We start from the raw sequence: 22,942 nt of genomic DNA, 5'->3' as shown, positions 1-22,942 counted from the left end.
CAGCATACACTAAGCTTTCTATAGAAATACAATGCACATTTCCATAAATCTGCATATCCTATGGTCAGAAGAGACAGCGCTCCGAGATCCAGATCATTACATAAGGGAGAGTTAATGATACGATGTCCAGGGCCATCTATGGAGGGGATATACATGGGGTCTACACTAAATCGGCAGATCCAGATCTGTCCTATGTAATTTGTAGACAAACCTTGATACGTTTCAGGCTGGACACGTGCTCCAGATCCCTGCTGAGGGAGGGAAACACAACACGGTTAGGAGATGATCTGTTATATGATAAAAACTGTGATGAGGAGTAAAGGATATGCTACAACTTACAGCTTCCCCTCCCCCTTGTAGTCGTCCAGTCCTTCATCGCAGGATTTCGACCTTTCGGTCTTGGAGGCAGAATGCACTTCGAGGGCGCCGGATCGCGCCGACTCTGTAATGGGATGTACAAGGGCAGGTTATGGTTTGCAGACTCCTTATGCTATACGTAGAGTCTGCAGGTGTAGTGCGGAAAACTATTTCTTAAAAAGGGTTGTCTCATCCCTTTAAATTATCCACATATTTACATGCACCCTCTTCACTTCTAAACATACTGGTAGGTGGATTAGATTGTGAGCCCCATTGGGGACAGGGACTGATGTGACAAGCTGAGTGCGCTATATAAATAAAGAATTATTATTATTATTCCCAATCACCGGGGATTCCAATGGTTGGACCCCCCCCATTGAATAATAATAATAATAATAATAATAAATTCTTTATTTATATAGTGCACACAGATCACGCTGCGCTGCACAGAGCTTGCCACATCAGTCCCTGTCCCCAATGGGGCACACAATCTAATCAACCTACCAGTCTGTTTTGGAGTGTGGGAGGTCCCTGGACACCTGGTCATGTGACGTCACACAGGTGCATGGCTTGTTAAATCCCAGGTCATGTGTTGTCACACGGCTGCTATATCACAGAGTAATCAGAGCTGTGTGATACATAACAAGCTATCCGCCTATGTGACACCACATGACCTGGGACTGGGTTTTATCCACAGGAAGTAAACAAGGCAGCTTCCTAAAAGAATGACAGCAAGCAGAGATCTAGAGGAAATGATACACCAAGTATATTGGAAAATAGTACAACTTTTCATTTAACAAACAAAATCAAATCCGTGTTCTGTACCTGCACAGCCCTGGCGTGCACTTTGCCCAACGGGTCAGTTCCTATTTTGCATATTAGGTTACATGAAAGTGATTTTTTGCCCTAATTTTTGATATTATACGGTTACAAATACAGGACAAAAACAAGAATTGTAGTTACAGACCCAGGCTAAATCCAGTGTAAAATTACCGTGATCGTGCGAGTGGAGGCGGCGTAATAAAGGTGCTGAGGACGTGGGGCTGGGGGGGACGGTAGTGATGGTCGGGAGCGGCGGCGGTGGCTGCTGCTGCACAGATGTGGAGATCACAGCCGAGGCTGGAATGTTTGCTATCTCATGGTCTATACTGGGACTGGTGGGCTCATCTGCAAGAGGGGGAGAAAAGAAAACATTCCAACAAATTACCATTAACATATTCCACTTTCTTTACATCTTCTCATGATTTCAAAGAAACTTTTTGCTTTGGAGATCAAAAATATAAATCGCAAATGTATAAAAACACAATAAAATGGGTAATAAACACAACAAACACAAAAAAATACAACCTAGTATAATAAAAATTAAAAAAAAATAGAGCAAGATATACCAGGGACATTACTGATAGATCCAGGCACCGTGACTGTGGTAATCTTCTTATATTTGTTATGCATGGCCTCTGCCTTCTAAAAATTAACTTATACAATTATGTTAATAAGCCTAAAGGGTTCTTTGGGTGTTACAAGAGCACCTCCATGCTGTAGCTTCACAGGCTGTCATACTGTCTCCCCTTCCTCTGTGTGCTGTAATCTAACACAGTGGGAATGGGAGGTGCTCCTGTAACAGTCTTTGAATCTACAGCATGGAGGGGCTCTGGTAAGACCCCCGGGAGCATCTTGACCTCATTAGCGTCATTTTAAAATTAGGATTTTAATAAGGAAGGCGGCCATGTGTCATATAGGAAGATTACCACAGTCACAGTGCCTGGATCTATGGGTAAGTGTCCCTGGTTTATCCATACTGGATTTTTTTACCTTTCCTTTCTTCAGAAGTTCTGGAAGTATTCCTCCTCACTTCTAAATATCAAAATTATGCTAATGAGCCTGAAGGGGGCGTTACAAGGAGTACTTCCCCACTCCCATTGTGTGACATCACATCAGGCAGAGTGAGGAAGTGCTTAGGGGCAGGGGGAGTGTGACAGTGTAACAATATTTTAAAAGTTGATTTTTAGAAGGAAGGAAGGAGGCCATGGATAACAAATATAAGATGATGTCCCACTTATGTGACTTTAGAAGAGACTGCAGCCTTGGACCAAAGCTGTGGCTCCTTTACAGTGTACCAGATATAGCTCCATACACTGTCTATTGGCCATTCTAGGTACTGCAGCTCAGCCCCATTTCCTTTATATTGGACCCCACTTTTATGAAACGGATGACCTATACTGGGAATAGATGTATAACAAGTCCTGGAACACCCCTTTAAAAGAATATTCAAACTTTCCATTCTGAGAAGACGATGTGACGGCTGAGGACATGGACCATCTACGCGATGGCTCACAATTAGAACAAACAAACATAACTTCTTTTCTCTATCCACAGCGCCACACCTGTCCACAGGTTACAGGCAGTATTACCGCTCAGATCCAAACTACCGGACACAACCATTATTGATCTGATCCAGAGCAAATTAAGACCCCCCCCCCCCATTTCTTGAGTGCATCCCAGGCAGCTATTATATAGAGCGAATCCAATGTGTCCGTGTGCTTCCGGAATCCTCGCTGATTTAGGACAACCTACCAGGGCCATCTTCAATTAACACTTCATAGAAGTCTCCACAGTCCAAACAAGTCCAGCAAACGCCGGTCTCGACGACTAGAAGTGCCATGGAGTCCTCAATAGGGAACCATAGGGAGAACGACGTCCATAGGGTAAAGAGCCGTAACCCCACACACCGGGAACTGGTAAAACGCCACAACGTAAAAGTACAAAAAGAGGTAATAAATAACGGAGAGCTGAATGCAGGCGTCCTCGCACATCCGAGGTGATTTCATCGTCACATCCAGCCCGGGGAATAGTAACAAGTAGACTTTTGTTCTGGCCTGTGCTAGAGATGCATTGTGCTCCGCGTCCCCCTCCCCTTACCCCATCACAAAGCCGGCACTGCAGACTGGAGCGCAAGTTGGTACAAGATCCGGACTCAAGGAAATCATTTTATACTATGTATTTCACAAAAATACTCAATTTCCCAACATTACGCTGTTAAATGATAACCGCAGTCCGTGAATCAGACGGCAAGTCTAGAGATGTACGACTACACGACAAGTGCAATTAGGACAATTTCCCAGAAGACCGTACAGGTTCACGTAGAGTCAGGGGTTGGAGGAGGAATATTATTATTTATTTTAGAACAAAAACAGCACCACCCTTCTCATAGGCCGGTATTGCAGCTCAGCCTCATCCAAGGTTGCAATACCACCCATCGCCTGTAGGGAAACACAATAAAGCACTGCCAATGACAAGGGTGGCGCTGTTTTTGTTCCCCCAAAAAAATCTTTCTACAACCCTTGAGTCTATGTGAACTTGTACAGTCTCTCTGGATGCTATAACTTTAGTCTCAGACTGCAATGATCAGCTGTAAAGTGTAATGAAGTTTTATCGTTAATCCTTGTTCCCATGACAGCACAAAATTTTGAAAATTCAACTCTTACAGGGGCACAAAAAGAAAAAAACATTTGTCTGGAGCTACAATTATAAAATATACAGTTCCGGCTTACGGTAGATACACATTCAACTTAAAGGACACCTGTCATCAGGTCTGTGTCACTAGTCCTGTCACCTCTACCTGTTGGAGCAGCTCACAAGGATCCATCCCAGCCTTTATCTAGTTATTTCATACATTAATAATTGTAAAATCATCTATTTTTTATCATGTAAATGAGGCTGGTCACATGGTCAGAGGCAGTGATGTCACCCCTGTTCCCCCTCCCCTCTCCTCCCCCTGCTCATGTCTGTGTGTAATGTATAGTAAAGCATTGCTAGTGTGTTTGCTGCATCTGCTGACATGCTGCATCCTCCTAATACACAGAGACACAGACATCAGCTACACAAGTACCTGAGCTGCTGTATCTCTCCTATACACACACACATGCACACACAGGCTGCAGGGGGCGTGGCCACCAGCAAGCACATCATTATACAGCCTCACATCATTATACAGGCTGTCAGTCAAGCACTGGGGGTGTGGCTGTACCTCCCACTCATGAATAGAGTGGACAGCTTGGATATGCTAATGCTTCATTGGACATTTCATAGGTCATTTGCATACAGCTTTAGGACCTCATTGCTTGGGTTTACAGGCATGTAGAGGGACAATGAAGGGATAGAGGCAATGCTCTCTAATGGCAGTTTATGAAAACATATTTAGTTTAGGGGGGTTATTTTGTATGACGGGTTCTCTTTAAGAACCGATCTTGTACGTAACCCGGGGAACTGCCTGTATCTTAGATTTCTCACCCATACCTTCTAGAACCCAGTTTATGGGGCAGACATACCTGTAATTCTCTACCTGAGGTGTTACAAATTTAGGAATGTGGCGTTAAAGTTTTATGAAAGGTGGAAACGTCTATTAATATACAGTCAGCCCTGAGCCTGCAGGAGCGGCACCAGATCCTTCCCATGTGTCCGTCACATTTTTATTAATTTTTTGCATTGTAAAAATCGGGAAGATGATGAAGTGACCTTTGCTATCGGCGTCTAGCGGGTGACGCTCGCACCTGGGTGCTGGGTGGTGACTCAATGATCGGCAGACATAAACAAGGTGTGGAGGGAGCTGAACCTTGTCACACACACGGCCCGGCACCGGTGGCTGATTTATTGCACTGTGTCAGGGTTACCGGGGAGTCATCCACAAAATATGACAAATAAATGGGAAAAGTAATCACCTTTGGAAACCTGAAAGAAGTTATTACAGTATTGCTTCAAGACCAGTCGCCCAATAGGACAACGCGGAGGTTTCACATTGATAGGATGGGTCATCAATACCAGATTAATGGTGGGGCCCGGGGGGGGGGGGGGGTTGGGGGGGATTGTAGAAAAGGACATTTCATACCCGACCTGAGGAGGCTACAAGTTTAATGGGGTAAAACTCAGGGATAGGACAGTCTTACTATTTTACGATAATTCAACATGAAGCAGATAAGTGAAGACGTCATAATTGCCCGTTATTGTATATAAGGAGGTCGGAAGGACACCCCCTTTTTACGACACAACCCTTTTTATGAATGCAGCCTACTTATAACCATATGACGTATAGGCCCAACTCACACGTCCCCTAGACATGGATTACCAAAGAGGCAAAAACACAATAGACTGGCGGCGTTAGATAAGCCCTCACTATAACAAGCCTAATGCAGAGCAAACACCTCCGCGCCCAGACGGAGAAGAGAGCTGTAATATTTATTCTAATGGGAGACGGGAAAGTCATTTACGTGTCCTGGTTCTAATGAGAGACAATGACAATGCAGTGTAATCTTGTATCACACACAAGGGGGCGCTATCCCTCTCTGTGCAGGAATGTATATGGTACTGTAGTCAGTGGACCAAGATGACTACAAGAAGGACCTGCACTCCCCTGAAAGCTACAAAGGACCTCCTAGGACTCAGACTGACCTCCACACAGTAGCTACAATCAGTAGATAGGATCCCTGTAGGGTGCCATGACCAACGCCAGACAAAATACATCAATGTTGTAACATCCCCATTGAACACCTATTGCTTTAATATTGTACAGTCAAAAATTGCCATGTACCCCAAGCCCAGGTAAATCACTTCTGAGATCTCCAACTGGGGTATAAATGATCTGGGGACAAAGCTCAGGAGAGCCCAACATTGGGACTTGTCTACTAACCCAAGGGAAACTCCCAACAAACAGGAATATTGCCCACAATCACTTTGATGGATCCAACCTGCATCAAACTTGCGTTGTGCGTTTTCTGGAACGTCCGGCCTGAACACTCAGCAAGTGGAAGTCTGCGTCAGTTCACTTCCGGTTGTTTAGTGTTCGGGCTGGACGTTCCAGCAAGTGCACGACGCAAACTTGATAAGGCTACATTCACACTGCCGCTGCCTGGTGTACCGTACCGTACGGGGAGAGGAGGAGGTGAGCGCAGCTCACCCCCGCCCCTCTCTATAGGAAGATATGGCACACGGCGCCGTACTACAGGGAAAGATAGGACATGTCCCATCTTTTTCCGTGGTACGGAGCGGTATGGTGCCGCACGTGTGCTGCACCGTACTGCTCCCGTAGGGCGCCGTGTGCCCATTGCCATCTATGGGGAACGTATATCGGCCGTATATACATGTGGATGTAGCTGGCTGCAACAAAACCTCGATCGTGGGCAGTCTATTCGCAGAACCTCAATATTCACTACTAGAAAAGCCAATATGGCCGCCACTAAGAGCCCATCGGCGTCTTCCACCCAACTTCTCAGACTCCTGACCGATAAATCTTCCTCCTCTCATGTAGACGCTTATATAGTCAGCAATATGGTGGAGCCGAGCGAGGACACCCGGACGACCATGACTAGGAGTGTTATAGTCAGACCTTGTTGATTTAAGGTTTAGGATTTATTTTTCTCTTTCATTTTGCCGGGAAAGTTTCTTTCATGTTACAGATGCAAGAGGGGGGGGGGGCAAATCCCAATAAAAGGGGCTGTATATACTGTAGACATCTGTCACTGAGGGCTTTTTTGAGAACACATAAGATTCTTGTGGCCTAGGGATGAACAAGTGTCCTGCAGTGGGATGCAGATGTTCCCGAGACTCGGCTAACAACACTTCGGGTCGTGAGAAGCTCCGGCCCAGCAGTTTCTCTCATCTGACATACTGTACACCCGTGCAAAAGCCAAAAAAAAAAAAATTGGGGGACAGGTCCTGACACATTACACATACAAAAAAATTGTTTCAAGATCTTGAAATTCTGTGGAAAATGATGAGCAAACTTTTCCAAACATCCAGAACAAGCAAAACCTGTTTGACAGCTTCGGTTTCCTTGTTCCATGCAAATGTTTCGGATTTTTCTCTTTTTTTGGGGGTGGGGGGGTTTAACCCAATTTTTCCCACTGTCAATAAACTTTTTGTACTTTTAGTCGGGCCACCATGAGGTATAGTAGAGACCCCAGCGGATGTGAGAGAAGTAGTGGACAACATTGTCCGTTATGTTCTATAGAATTGTTTCCCCTAAATTCCTTCACAGGTTGAACTTGATGGACAGGTGTCTTTTTGATCATACATACATACATACATACATACATACATACATACATAATGTAGTGCCTTCTAGGGAAAAAACTATGCAAATTAGCTCTCCTATAGGAAGCATCAACAGTTTATTGAAAGGGGTTGTCCTTCCAACACCCCAATACAGAGGATAGGGGATAACATAATTTGTGAGGGTCTGACAGGTGGGACCCCGGACCCCCCAATAATTAGAAGATCCCAATTTCACTATTGGGTGGAGCATGCCCCCTACTTCCCCATTCAGTTGTAGGAGAGAGGCCAAAGGAGCCATCACCGGCCAATCCCATAAAACTGAATGGTGAAGCAGGGGGCAGGCACGGCCACAGCTCCGCATAAAAGTGAGTTCATGATCTTCATGAGAACAGGACCCCCAATAATTGGGGCATAAAGATCCTGATCTCACTTAAGGGTGGAGCGTCAGACCAAGCTTGTCCCCTTCTCCATTCAGTTTTATGGGAATGTCCAAAAATATCTGAGCCCCTCCGTGCTGCAGATTCACAGGCTCTTACACTGCCCCCTCACCCGATGTAATTTCACTGCAGAGGAGAAAGTTGCAGCACCGTAGGGGGAGGAGGGTGTGCACAGTGTAACATCCTGTGAAGCTGCAACAAAGAGGGGTTTCAGAACTGTTTTGGCTCATTAGCATAATTTTAAAAGTAGATTTTAGAAGGGAGGAGGCCATGGATAACAAATATAAGAAGGTTGCCACAGTCGGAGCCTGGATCTAAGTGCTCTGGTGTATCATGATGGATTTTGATGGTAGAGTAGAGAAGGAGTTAAGCTGGTGACATCGCATCAATGAGTGCGTTCACCATTATCTGGCATGGCACTACAGTGCAGAAGGTTGCTCTCATGTGGCGCGGCCTACACCCCCCTCCCGTCACACGTATGAAAAATGTCTCTTTAAATAAAAGCCAAACCCCTTTTCTTACGCAACATTTTATCTTTGTGTAACCTTACAAGCCTGTGGTGACATGTCACGCCGTGCAATACGGAGGAATTCCGGATAAACCCATAACAGATGTGTGCGCCCCGTGCCCATGTGATCGCCAGCACGCGCGTCTGCGCTCCGGACACCGGAAGACTTTGATCCGACCGGTGCTCCGTGTACAGGTGGCAGAGGATCAAAACCAGTCCAAGATGTGAAAAAACATTAAAGAAATGGGACTTGTAAAAATTAATGGATTTTTCTTTGGAATCTGGATCACTATAATATTCTCTTACATTGCTTATGGTTCATATTTTGCAAAACCAGATGCCTGGATCCATTGAATTCATATGGCTAAACTGTAATACCACGTACATCCTGTGGACTGGGGTGGCACTGCTTTTCTAAGCTCTAGGAGGACCAAGTGAAAATGTGGCTTACAAAAGCTAGAGCACTGTAATGCCTAATCCTACCTGTGATGGCGCTGTACTCTTCCCTCCATACATAACAGACTAGAAACCAAAAAGTATCCTCCATATCAAACCAGTGCAAACGTGGCTCATGGACAATTCTTCTAAGATTCAGGGGTCAGGGTTGGAAAAACATGGCTACCTTTCTCCAAAAATAGTGCCACACCTGCTCATAGGTTGTGTGTAGCATCGCAGCTTAGTCTTATAATAGTCTATGGAGTCCTGATGCAAAAGCAGACAAGTGAATGCAACCTTAAAGGGGTTGTCCACTTTCACAAAAATAACTGATATTTTTTTGTGTAATGAAAAGTTCTACAATTTCTCGTATACTTTCTGTATCAATTCCTCAGTTTTTTAGATCTCTGCTTGCTGTGATTCTATAGGAAGCTTTATAGTTTACTTCCTGTGGATAAAAACCAGTCCCTGGTCATGTGATGTTACATAGATGCACGGCTTGTTATTTCACAGAGTAATGCCCCTGTGTGACATCACATGACCAGGGATATAACTAGCAGTGCACCTGTGTGACATCACACGACCAGAGATATAACGAGCCGTGCCCCTGTGTGACATCACACGACCAGGGATATAACGAGCTGTGCCCCTGTGTGACATCACATGACCAGGGATATAACGAGCCGTGCACCTGTGTGACATCACACCACCAGGGATATAATGAGCCGTGCACCTGTGTAACATCACACGACCATGGAGAGATTTCTAGAATTACAGCAAGCAGAGATCTAGAAAACAGTGAGAAATTGATACAGAAAATACATTGAAAAATTGTATAAACTTATTACAAAAATAATATCAATTTACTGAATATGGACAACCCCTTTAAAGGCGTATTCCCATTTCAGCAAATTTAAGTTGCTTAATTAAAAATTAATGTTTTTACAATAAAAAGTTATACAGAAAGTATATTAGAAAACTGTATTGATTTCTCATGGCTTTCTAGATCTCTGCTTGTTGTCACTCTATAGAAAGCTTCTATGCTTACTTCCAGAGGACAGAAATCTGACCATTGTGCACAGCTCGTTATAACACACACACAATGTGATACTAACGAGCCGTGCACCTGTGTGACCACGGTCAGATTTCTCTCCACTAGAAGTAAACATAGAAGCTTTCATTAGAATGACAGCAAGCAGAGATCTAGAAAACCATGTGGATTTACTACAGAAAGCACATTGGAAAATTGTATAAGGTTTTATAATACATAAACATTAATTTGCTGAAATGGGAACATCCCTTTAATTTTCTTCTACTGTCAATACTGTAGAGGGGAGCAAAACAAATGCACCATTGTATGAAAAGGCGATCTCACCTGCTATGTGCATACACTAAATAGTTAAATTCTATCCATATATAAGAAGCACAGGGTATAAATGTGCTAACGAGCGCTCATCTAAAACAATCATAACAGAAGCGTTAAGGGTAATGTGTAGGATGAACAATCCAGGCTGACGTGCTAAGACAATACTCATCACGGCTACACACACTCCTAGGTCGTGCTCACGACTTGTAAAAACGCACATAAATAATGCACAGTGTGGGCTGAAACCCTGCGAAGAGTCTTCAATAACATCCGCAACCATAAAGTGCACAACACAGGATTGACGTCATCCTCTGAGGTCATTTTGCAGCATAGAGGTCTTGCTTTACTGCATTTGATTAAGATGGAATCCGCTCCCTACTGGTTACCGATTCCTAGGGTGCTTGTATAAGTGGATACCCACAATAGCGCCAATCAGGAGCCTAGAGGACCGGTCTGAAAGTGCAACTGCGGAGTTGCCAAGTGTGGACCTTAGAGTCTTCAAGAAGAGAGGGGAGGACACTGAGAACGGTTCATTTTATAAGACTGATGGCATTGAGAAACATGAAAGGAAGGCAATGGCTTGCCCATGATGACATAACCCATCGCCACTGTACAGTCCATGATATCCCCCACTACTAGGGCCAGGCTGATATACCCCCATGAACCAAGCCCCTCCTACTTGGGTCAAAATGACCTTCGTCCCCCTCTTTCCTGCGGCTATATGTCTGATGATAGTCCACCACTCAAGCTAAAAAGTCAAAGAGCATTTAGTTAAAAGGCATCTACCACCAGAATGATCGACTGTATGCAAATGAGCCCAAGGGGCTCCAGGCTCCATAGGTGTTAATGGTGCCTGGAGCCCCTCAGGCTCATTTGCATGCAATCCCTCATCCTGGTGGTAGTTGTCCTTTAAAAGGACTTGTCAGAAAGTTGAAAAACATGGCTGCTTCCTTCCAAAAACAGCGCCACAACTGACCATGGTTTGTGCCGGTATTGCAGCTCCGTTGTATAGAGGTGAATGGATTTTACTATACACTGGTCATGGTCAGGTGTTTAGCGGATTTAAGAAGACAGCAGCCAAGTCTTTCAGCCTCTGGACAACTCTTCATACACTACCAAGTTCATCAACCCCCTCTATGGGTCCATAAGGATCTATAACCTCCCCTGGACACATACAAAGCAAAACTGATCTAGCCGTGCCCCACCCCTCCCCCAACGCACCATGGTCCAATAAAATTTACTACTCTTGATTTATACTAGATGACCCACCCCCAGCTTTCCACCCCCCCATAACTATTATAGACTCAAATATAGCCGAAAGGGTGACCTCCTCAACATGACCTCCCCCAGGACATTGCCTACAACACTGAACTTAGATACAAATCATAGTAAACGCCCGGCTAGAACTATGTAACCCCGAGTGTATGGAATTTTATCTTTCATTCAAGGGAGAGGGGCCGTTTAGGTGGCAATGTGTGATTCTTTGACCCCCCCCCCACTCAATAATTAAACAGCTGAGTCATATACTACTGTAGTCTGCAAGCAAATAACAGATAAGACTCTGAGGGTAAAGGGAAGGGCCCAACTTCTACATAATATGGGTCATGGAGAAGATGCTTACGCAACCGGCTGCCGTGCAAGCTTCCCCGGGGTACATCCAGGCATAGGCACACCGGTTTTACCTGGAAAATCTGTACAACATATCTGATGGAGAGCTGGTATCAAGACATGTGGTTGGGAAGCAAATATCTAGATGACATAAGATCTCACCATGGATGGATGGATGGATGGATGGAAGAGGGTGTAGATACCATCACAAGACCAAACAAATCTCCAATTACACAAGTAATCAAACATCAAAATGTTCACAAAAAATGTCACCTACCTATGAAAGGTATGGACGCCAATGAGTCTCTAGGAGAGTTGGATCCCGATGCCTTCTTCTGTTCTATACTTTTGATCTTAACCTCTCTCCGGGCATCGTTGGGTAACCAGCAGGTGGTGTCCGTCACAGATTCCTGCTCGTTGATGGCAGAGATGTAGGACTGTGGCCGTAAAAGTTGTGGGGTCTGGCCACCTGACGAAGATTTATCCCTTAAGACCAGAGGATCAACCGAATTAAATTCTGCAGCCGGACTAAGGACCTTGGTGGTCGGGCTTTGCCCATTCTGAAGGTCCATGTTGTCGGAGGTAGAGGTCACCTGTTTCACAGGTCTGGTGGGAATCGGTGAAGAAGCAGCAATGGGAGATTTGATGACTGAATCCAGATGTAGGTTATGAGCGGCCTCTGTCGGGGATGGTTTCGGTTTGTTTAATGGCCCGCTTCTGCTTATGTGGTTCACTGCTTTTTGGTCTTTGATGATTGCGTCATCTAAATTCATATTAAGAGAAAACGGTTTAGGTCCGTAAGAGGAGGAGGAAGAGGAAGTACTTTTTACAGAGTTCGCCTTAGAGAGTGAAAAGTTTGCTCTTTCGGATACAGGTGGCCGAGAAGTGTATCTGACGGAGGAACTCTGAAAATTCCTGGAGATTGGAGAACCTTTCATGTCAGAAGGAACCTTCTGCAGAGGATGTGCTGAGCCCAAAACGCGTCGCCTATGGTCTGTACTATATACAACAGGTCCTACAGGAAAATTAGGGGCTTTAAGGGACATGTGAAATGAATGCTGTCTAGATCGATCATAAATACCCCGCCGGTCATCTTGTTCTGTAAATCCAGTCCATTTATAGTTGTGCTTTATGTCGCCATTTGCATCGCGAGGATCACCGATGTAGTGATCGGCATTTTTTGTAAGGTAATCACATGACCCCGATCTATTGCTCCTAGGAACAGCAGCTGGTGACGTGAGAGCGTCTTGGGAAGCACTACGGGGCCAGTCATTCCAACCTTTCACAATGACTGGGTCTTCAAGCCTTTCCTGAGATATGCTCCGTTGCCGGATTTGGGCAGAGTGAGGGACTCTGTCGTGAGATGTACTTCGGCGACGGATCTCAACTGAACCGCGGATGGGAGAAATTTGGCTGTAGTCCGTTGTGTTTTGAGATGCTGCTCTGAGGCTGTCCAGTCGCTCTTGTATGGTTCTGTGGCCATACATCTGCATACGTCTGCTGTCTATGTACTCTCTGTAGGTTTTGTAATTTCTCCAGTCTATGTGCTGGTGAGAAGCTGAAGAATAATGATTAGTAGGAGATGGTGACTCCTCACCTGGGACCATCGCCCTTGGGCTGCAAAGAGAGTCTACGTATCCTCCATAGCTTGGAGGTTTGCCTTTAAGCCCACCATCAATTGGTCTAGTTACCATAGACATGACAGGGGGTACCCCAGAGGGTGGAGACGTGGTCCTTGGTTTTACAAGTGCACAAGGATCGACCCGGTGTGATGGGCCAGCGCTATTAGGTCTACTTGAAGCAAGTTCTACCGCCTTCCCAGAAGGCACGATAACAGTTCTTACAGCTTCATTGCAGACGCACACAGCAGTGTTCGTCTTCACAATATCTGGTGGCGATGGAGGCACTTGGATTTCCACTCGGTGGTTTCTATCTGGTTGCGCTGACGTTCTTACCGGCCGGACGGGTTGTGTAGCCAAAGACGTTGCTTGGGTTGAAACTTCAGCCGGTTGAGCCATCACCGAAGGTGCCGATTTTACACGGGGATAACATATAGGTGGGGGTTCGGGTATATTGTGTGCATTGCCACTGTAGGCGTCATTTCCTTTCAGGTAAGCATCTTGGGAATATGCCTAGATGGAGACAAGGTACAATTAGGAAATTAGAAATAAAATAGTGGGGGAAAAAAAAAAAATTACAAAGAGCCACGATTGCACCTGAAAATGTAAGCGTGTTACAGAACGCAGATGTCCATACTGATTTAGTTACCACATACAAAGGGGGTTGTAAATCATACAAAAATATTACAAAAAAAATCTAATAAAATAAATCAGCCAAGCTTCATGCAGGAACAAAGCATTAAAAATCCACAACATCTACACCGGTTATTAATAACAAAAATTATTATTTTTTTTAGTCCAGTGAAATTATGACAAACAATTCCTGCCATCACAATAACGGAGGGCTTACCTTTCGCCGCCTTAGAGACTGACTCCTCCGAAAAAGTGTTAAACTAAATTTGGCCCGTTTTACCCATGTCCCTTGCGTATCCAAATGCACCTCGGCGATCATGGCAAAGAAACGAGTCCAACATACAGAAGACTTAACCCACTAGAGGGGAGCCCCAAGCATCGGAATCTTCTCTTTAAAAAATTACGGAGCGATTATGCAAGGGGGAAAAAAAAAAAGCTGACTGCACTGCCTGCCGATGCAGCGAGGAAGAAGAAGGAATAGGCGTCCGGAGGTATTTATATAGTACAGGTGTGGTATCGGATTACCGCCCGTGACATGCTTACTGCAGGAGAGCCCAGCCTGCAGGTTACACAGCCAACGTGTGCAACCATTAACCCAGTAGTAACTAGTGATCGCAGGGGCGAGGCTGACAACCTCCTGCAGCATAGACAACGTTGCACAAAAAATAAAAACATAAGATAAAACAGAATAAAAATATAAAATATTTATATATATTCGATACAAAAAAGGCAGCACATGCAAATCCACATTTACAAGGCACAGACACGAAGCACTGCTATATACACATACATATATACACACAACCAGTTCCGGTGTTACCAAGCAAGGATGTCAGACATATTCAAATTAAAAAATATGACATGCCATAGAGAGCCATGGCTTCTGTGCATCTTACCAGAGCTGTGATCTCCTTTGGAAACTGCAGCTGGGCAGGAAATAAAGCATAGTAAAAAGGGGAAAAAAAAAAAAGCCGCTTAATGGTGTAAAAAAAAGACGGAATGATGTTGTCACATTGATGCCGGCTACAGAGAGCTAAAAATACATCTACGCTGAATTCTGTGGAAGCTACCAAAAGAAATGGCCAGGGCGGTGGAGGGGATTATTCATTCCCATTTCCTCCTCAGGCTGCAGGGTCTCACACACGCGCGGATGTCACTGCATGGACGGCTCTCGTCTGCTGGAGGAGGAGGACGGAGCCAAACGCTTATGGACATGTCTTCTGCAACATGTAGCTCGCCGGGGCTGGCGGGATACAGATCCTCTTCCCAGCTATCACAGCTCCGGAGCATTCAGCGGCTGCAGCTTATAGATGACGAAACCAATCATCTATTATGCATCCCAAATAGTGCGGCTCCCCCGTACAATCATGAGCGGGGGCTCAGCTGACTGCGAGCTGCCCCCTTTTCCACATTCCAGCTAAAATTAGAAAGACCCAGTCGAGATTTCTTCAATGCACAGGGAGGCGTTTATCTGGATGCATGGCGTATACGTACACAGATGGGTAGGACTACAAGTCCCAGCAGGCAGCGCTAAATTTACACAACGGAGGTTAGATAAGGTTTTCTAGCCAATTATTCATATATAGCTACAATGTACTGCCCCAAAATACTCCCAACTAGACCCGATGATCGGGTCCGGATGCCTGACCCCGGACATATTGCCAGATTGGCAGCTGAATAGCCAATCTGGCACATTGAAGCCCCTAGGAATTAGCCGGCCGAACCAGACTAACGAGCCCGCTCATCTCTAATCACCGCTCCACTGAGAAGAGATTACGTAAATTTCCCAAAACCTCCAAAATTCTGCTTATCAGAATCTGGGGAGACTAGAAGTAATCAAATTCCCTGTGGTGCCCCCTACAGGACAAATAGGGGATTACAACATCTGTGTAATGTATGGATCTGATAAGATCAACCGGAATAGGGATTATAAACCGGATTTGACTTTTAGAGGAACCATATTACATTGTTATCTTCTAGAAGGGGATATAAAAGCAGCCAGAAAACCTATTGAAAGACTCAATTGTCAACTATGGTACTTACATAGCCAATGAGTGGTGACTATGCATGGATCAAACAACACCTCCAGAAGGGTCTGGCTATTGGGATGTAGTACAGGCAGTCCCCTACTTAAGGACACCAGACTTACAGACAACCCATAGTTACAGACGGACCACTCTGACCTCTAGTGAAGCTCTCCGAATGCTTTACTATAGTCCCAGACTACAATGATCAGGTGTAAGGTATCTGTAATGAAGCTTTATTGATAATCATTGGTCCCATTACAGAAAAAAATGTTTAAACTCCAATTGTCACTGGGGCCAAAAATGTTTTTGTCTGGCTCTACAATTATAAAATATACAGTTTCCACTTACATACAAATTCAACTTAAGAACAAACCTGCGGACCCCATCTTGTACGTAACCCGGGGACTGCTTGTACCTCTATAACATCCCCAGTTCCTTTTAGGGCATAGGAATAGAGGGTCACAAGGCCAAAAGTTAAAAAAAAAAGACACTGCGACTACAATCCATTTTGCAGTCTGTTGCTATGGAGATGCACATGTTTGTTCCCTCCTCTTTAACAGGAGCTGTATGAAAACTAGATTTACCAATCAAAAGCTAAAATTTTTAATCTTAGATTCACTGGAGCCATGTAAAAAAAAATGATGAATATGAAGGTGGGACCTCCCCGTTTAATCTACGTAAATTTAAAATACAGCAGATGACATTAAATATATCAAGTGAATTACTATTTCACATTGAGAAGTAGTAGGGATTTATCATTCCGGCGGCAGCGGAGAAGGCATCCATTAAATCAGAGGATGAGTGGGATTAAATGGCATCTAATCTCACAATAAATTGGTCACATGAATACTCATACAGTAAAAACGACTCATCCGCAGAGCGTCGCAGAGAGGAAGACACAAGCGTATATGAGCTACAGGTGTCCGTGTACACACCGGGCTCAGGATCACCCTTGAAAAATGTCTATTAATGAAAAGTCAAAACAATTTCTTTATCATGAATAAGTCACGACCCAGCAACGTTTCATCTGCTATCGAGGGCAATATGGCTACATATTCGGTTACTACAGGACTTTTTCTTGTAATATCCCTCTATTATTCCTCCTGGAAATGTATAGATTCCTAGTTACAGCAACTCATCCCATACAAGTCAACGAAGCAGCGGCCATGAGATCAGTCCGTTCACAGATTAAAAAAGGAGTATATGCAACGTGTTATCTGTGCAATCATCTCAAAATTATGTGAAAAACAGGAGCAGGAGAGGTCACAGAAAGCGTGAAAAATCAGTAATGTTAATTTGAAGACATAGACATCACCCACAGCCGCTGCAGGATTATAATGAGAATATTGTCAGTGCAGCCGCATGTAGCATCACATGAGGATTACTTATTACTTACAGGGGCAGCGACTCTATCCACTAGTTACGTAACAGGTTTATGAAGTCCCTCAAGTGTTCATACAGATTCTATCTATATAGAAATGGAAGATGTAAGCCAGTACGACTCAATATCTGACCCCAATTAACAGGGGCCTATCCTAAGAGGACCACCCCGTCTATAGGGATACAATAGACACGTCTGATCAAATGTGATCCCTGGAGAAAGCTGCACATTTCTATGGAAGTGGCCGCTGCAGGAGGGGTATTTTATTGCAGTATGTTATAGAGCAGGAGGAGCTGAGCAGATTGTACATAGTGTCCTATCTGCAGGCAGCATGTTATACAGCAGGAGGAGCTGAGCAGATTGTACATAGTGTCCTATCTGCAGGCAGCATGTTATAGAGCAGAAGGAGCTGAGCAATATATACATATTGGAGGAGATTTCGCAAAAGTCTCAGGGAGCAACCTGTTCTATTTGTCCATGGCAACCAATCAGAGCTCAGCTATCATTTTTCCACAGCAGTTCATAAAACTAATGCTGCTCTCTGATTGGTTGCCATGAGCAACTATGATAGTTTTCCTTACAGTACTTTCAATACAAGAGGCCCAATGTGCTGCCATTAAGAGTGAATTTGAAGTAGAATATACCTAGTAGCCTTACTTCAGGCAGCGAGTTATAGAGCAGGAGGTGCTGAGCAGACCATACATAGTGTGCTACTGCTAACGGCAGGCAGAATTTACATATTGGAAGCATGTTATAGAGCAGTAGGAGCTGGGCAGATTTCATATAGTACAATACCTGAAGGAAGTTTGTTATAGAGCAGGAAGAGCGCAGCAACACATAAAAATGTGCAAATCCTGGCTATAGTTTGAGGGTAATGGTTTAGCTTTTCTTGTATCAATCACAAAGGTAAATCTGTTGCAGTCGGTCAGACGACTGAGCAGTTACTAAATGTTACTCTTAGTGTAAAGATTCTTTGTTATCTCTTATTACTCCAATGTAACAATCCTGCCATCCACCAGCAGGTATCTCAGCTCTAGAGCTTTAGCACAGGATGAGATACTGGGGCTACCTGTGGTCACCCCTGGATGTTAGCGTCTCGTTATAGCCCTGCCTATAAAGTATTGATCCCACGTATGGAGCAATGTGCAGGCCACTTGCACAACGTGTGGGTCATGTTGGTGCCAGGCAGAGAATTACTTACTGAAAGGAAATGATTATTAGCCTTTATCTAATTATCATCGTATAGTAATCCAGGCCAGTGCTTGGAAATCCTCGAATATCCAGGGAAGCGGCTGATCATTTCCAGCACAACTGGGATATATATATATATATCTTTTTAATTCTTTAACATTTTTAATAAGCTGATACTGATATTGTGCAACACATGAGACCCCCCAACATGTACAATGAGGGGAAATCCCTGGTAGTTCCTTGCAAATTGCTCAACATTTTATAATATAAGCTTAAGCCTTTTTCTGCAGAAATCACAAGACTCTACACAAGTAATCTCCATAGGTATTACACAAGCGGGATATACAGTAATTGATGAGTCGAGACCCTCCATCAATTGCTAGGGTGCCCCTCAAACAATAACTCTGCTCTTAGTCAGACCCCCAGAGACATCAAATAATAGACAGAAGCCTCTATAACGCCTGCTGGACCAACGTGTTCTATTATTTCCCGTCCTTCACTGTCCATAGCCTGTGGATGTCCGTCCGTTCACACTAGGCATTTTTTAGGTGTTGACACATTCCATAATTTCTCTCTCTATGCAATGGAATTTAGGTTATGTAACTATATGGAGAAAAAAAAAATTCTGGTTTACTGTTTACAGTCTACATCAATATATAGCAGATATCCTCACACTGCTGTGATCTTTGCACTGAGCTTCCCCATAGACCCGCCCCCCTGCTCTAAGTGACTACTGTAGAATTCACCCAGAGGCCTGCTACAAATGTTACTCAAAGAATGTAGTGTAGGAGCTGCCCATTGGAGAGAACACAGAGCACAGCAGTGTGAGGACACGCCCCCAATTCACAGTCCTGCTGCATGCCAAAGAACACAATGAAGGGAGATTTAGGAGGGATTGAAATCGTTATAATGGGATACGGCCGGTTATGAAGTGGGGCATACCTGCACAAGCATTGTACGCTATAGTGCAATTCTACACCAGGAAGGGCCTGTCGGGGGTCGTACGTCAGTGCAGGCCTCCGCCGGATACATTGGGAGGTTGGAGCCTCATGATACATCTGGTGCGGAGAAGGGCTGGGCTTATATCATATGCGGTCGCACAATGCGCTGATGTGCAATAAATGTCCCCCAATCTCCAGGAACAATACTGAACACTAGCTGCAGCTTTGGATAGTGAAAACTGCTGACAGATTCCCTTTATTAAATGAGTTTTCTCTATCTAAACTATTTATGACATATCGATAGGATTTGCCACGGATCATAGATGCAGGTTCTACCTCTGACTTATGTCCCCAAGGCAAATACAGGTCTCAAAGGGAGTGCTGAACAACTACAGTGTGGGGTCCGAATGACCAGAGAATAAGACAGCTAACCCCTCAGCTAGGAAAATCCTTCTACATGATAGCAACATTGTTCATGGGACATCCCTTTGAGCAGAGGAGAAATACGTAAGGAAAAACGCAAGCGGAGAAGAAACACAGCTTTACACTGTAACAAACCCTCAGCTACAAGACGACATAGAGCAAATGGGGTTAGAGTTCCCCCAAGGCAAACTGAAGAATCAGCGAGGAGACCCCCTTCTAAGCTTCCACTATACATTACAAAGATGAAAACTAAAATAAGAGCCACTCTCCCCCCCCCATCAGACGGCAGTCAAAGGAAAATTTTCTGCCATTTTATTTCAGGCTGCGGCTGGACACATACACCCCATTGTCTGTAACACAAGACTAGTGTTCTCCCTCATCCATACAGTAATGATCCGCGCTGCCTGTACAATCATCACACTGTAACCATAGCCGGGAAGACAGTCCAATCCAGACTATACTGATAGGAACAGGATTGTGCCCAATGCCAGCCACAGGGGTCAGCTACTAAACTCTTTCCATCTAAGGCTATCCAATGCCTCGAATTAGAAAGAAACAAGTCAAATCCCTTTAATATAGGACTTTGGATCCTTCTTATTTGAAGGGGTTCTCCCAAGGTTGAAAAATATGGCTGCTTTATTTCAAAAACAGCGCCACTCCTGACCATGGGTTGTGTGTGGTATTGCAGCTCAGCTGTATAAAAATGCATGGAGCTTAGTTGCAATACCACACACTACCCATGGTCAGGAGTGGCGCTGTTTTTGGAAGAAAGCATCTATGATGGGAGACAGAGGAGCAGTACAGCCTGCATCCTCCATTTTTCACAAGAAGAGACCATTAAGCAGTCCTATCTGTGCCTATATCCTTTACAAGATAAAACTGGTACTTTTAGTTAAAGGAAGGCAGTATGTCCAATTGTTTAGAGTAACAGGAACTACCTGTATCTGCATCAAATAAAAGATAATACAATATGGAAGATGAGATAGGATTACAGTACTATCTGTGCTCAATACTTTTGGAGGGAAGGACAGGTAGGCATTTCTATTAGAGACAAGTCACAGAACCAATACTACCCAATGCTGAATCACTTCATAGAAAAGCTAGGGTAGCAAAGAGAAGGAGTACTATCATCTTAAAGGAAATACAAGGAAGCAGTACTATCTGAGCGCACATCACTTAAGTTCTGTAAGTTCCCTTTATGTAGGTCTTCGGTTACTTATAGTTTAATGTAATAAAAGTAAAATTTCACAACATAGACGAACGATTTAGGGAAGGTAGTAATATCTGTGCATACATTTTCATTAGGGAGAGACTAGGAGCAGTACAGCCTGCAACTGCAATTCTTTTCAACAAGGAAACAGTTCCATCTGTGCCTATAAAATGAAACAGGTAGGCAGCACTGTAATGTAAAGAAAGGCTAAGACATATTGGTACTGTATACAATTATATACAGGCATAACCAGAACCATCTAAGTCTGCCTGGATAAGGGGAGACAGGAATGCAGTACTATCTGTGCCCATCTCATTGTACACCTTGTATCAACTTTAATATATGAGGCAGGTTCCGATAATGAATCTTAAAGGGGAGTCGGTAAACAGGTACACGTTGTGCAACACATTAGACCCCCAACACGTACAATGCCGAAAAATTCCTGGAATTTCCTTGTGAATTGCTCAAGACCTATAATGTAAGATTAAGCCTTTTTACTGTAGAAATCACAAGAAGAGATTCTACAAAAGTAATTTCCACAGGTATTACACAAGCAGGTTATACAGTCACTTGGTAATCGGTTGGGGCATGAGTGTTGCACCCCCCCCCCCCCCCAATCCTAGGGAGAAGACAGCATGACACCCTACACAATAACTCTGCTCTTAGTCAGACCCCCGGAGACATCAAATAATAGATAGAAGCCTCTATAACACCTTCTGGATTAACGTGTTCTATTACTACCCGTCCTTCACTGTTACTAAACAATTTCCAACTAAATACAAGGAAGCAGTACTATCTGTGCTCAAATCACTAAGTGTTAGAGAAAAAGGCAGCACTACCTGAGCTCATATCATTCACAGACAAACAGCGAGTTCCATCTAAAACCTCCTTATGGTCATAGATCGCCATAGAAATCGACTAACATCTGCAAAGAGTTTGTATGTTCTCTCTGTGTTTACGTGGGTTTCCTCCGGGTCCTCTGCTTTCCTCCCACACTCCAAAACATACCTGTAGGTTGATTAGATTGTGAGCCCCATGGGGACAGGGACTGATGTAACAAGTCCGATGCAAGTTTTGCACACCCTAGGGCAGCGGTGGCGAACCTATGGCACGCGTGCCAGAGAGGGCACGCAGAGCCCTCAGTGCTGGCACGCGGGTCCTTTGAATTTAACTCAGGTTTAAGCAGTATCGGAGCCGCGCTCCGAGACTGCTAAAATCCATGACAGAGCAGGGCGCTGACACTGCCTGCTCTGTCACACTGATGACTGCAGCGCACAGGACGGTAAGCATCCCAGCGCTGGCAGCGTAATGATGTCATTATGCTGCCAGCGCTGGGCACCTTACTGTGTGCAGAACAGAAGAAGCCGGAGGAACGCGGGTTTCCTGCCTGCTCCCGCCCCTCCCCTAAAACTTCGCCCGCAAGCCGCGGAAACTCCCAGAACACCCTGCCCACTACTGCAAATCCCACTGCCCGGCGGAATTCTGCCCGCTACCACAAACCCCACCTCGGCCCAAACCTCGCCCGCTACCGCAACGCTACCGACCGCTCCGAACGCTACCCCCGCCCGTACTTCGCCCGCTAGACCCTCTGCCCAGACTCTGTCCACTCTCCGCCCACTACTGCAATTGAACTCCGGCCGCTCTTGCTACCCCCCCCCCTCCCCAACTCCGGTCACTGCACCCCTCATCAACCCCTCCCCTGGAACTCATGCCTCATAAACCCACTGCCCAGATCTCCAGATGCTGCATTACCCCCCCC

The 22,942-nt window shown here is 44.7% G+C and overlaps 1 protein-coding gene across 6 annotated transcripts in view; it reads right to left on the bottom strand.

Annotated features, from left to right (window-relative positions):
* The window catches only part of ARHGAP21 (Rho GTPase activating protein 21), a 102,584-nt gene that overhangs the window by 15,572 nt on the left and 64,070 nt on the right, over positions 1–22,942 (bottom strand). For 2 of the 6 annotated variants that reach the window (XM_072154131.1, XM_072154127.1), the window contains exons 7-11: positions 14,907–14,936; positions 12,036–13,890; positions 1,351–1,524; positions 340–442; positions 212–251 (exon numbers count right to left, since the gene is read on the bottom strand). In XM_072154131.1, coding sequence (XP_072010232.1) covers positions 212–251; positions 340–442; positions 1,351–1,524; positions 12,036–13,890; positions 14,907–14,936 — 2,202 coding nt within the window. Of the gene's footprint in view, positions 1–211; positions 252–339; positions 443–1,350; positions 1,525–12,035; positions 13,891–14,227; positions 14,393–14,906; positions 14,937–22,942 lie in introns of those variants that run through there. The other 4 variants (XM_072154128.1, XM_072154132.1, XM_072154130.1 and 1 more) reach the window with 4 other exon arrangements.

Source organism: Engystomops pustulosus, chromosome 5 (genome assembly GCF_040894005.1).
Source record: "Engystomops pustulosus chromosome 5, aEngPut4.maternal, whole genome shotgun sequence".
In the NCBI taxonomy this organism is placed as follows: Eukaryota; Metazoa; Chordata; class Amphibia; order Anura; family Leptodactylidae; genus Engystomops; species Engystomops pustulosus.
Note: the sequence above shows the minus strand (reverse complement) of the source record. Positions and strands in the feature narration are given on the sequence as shown.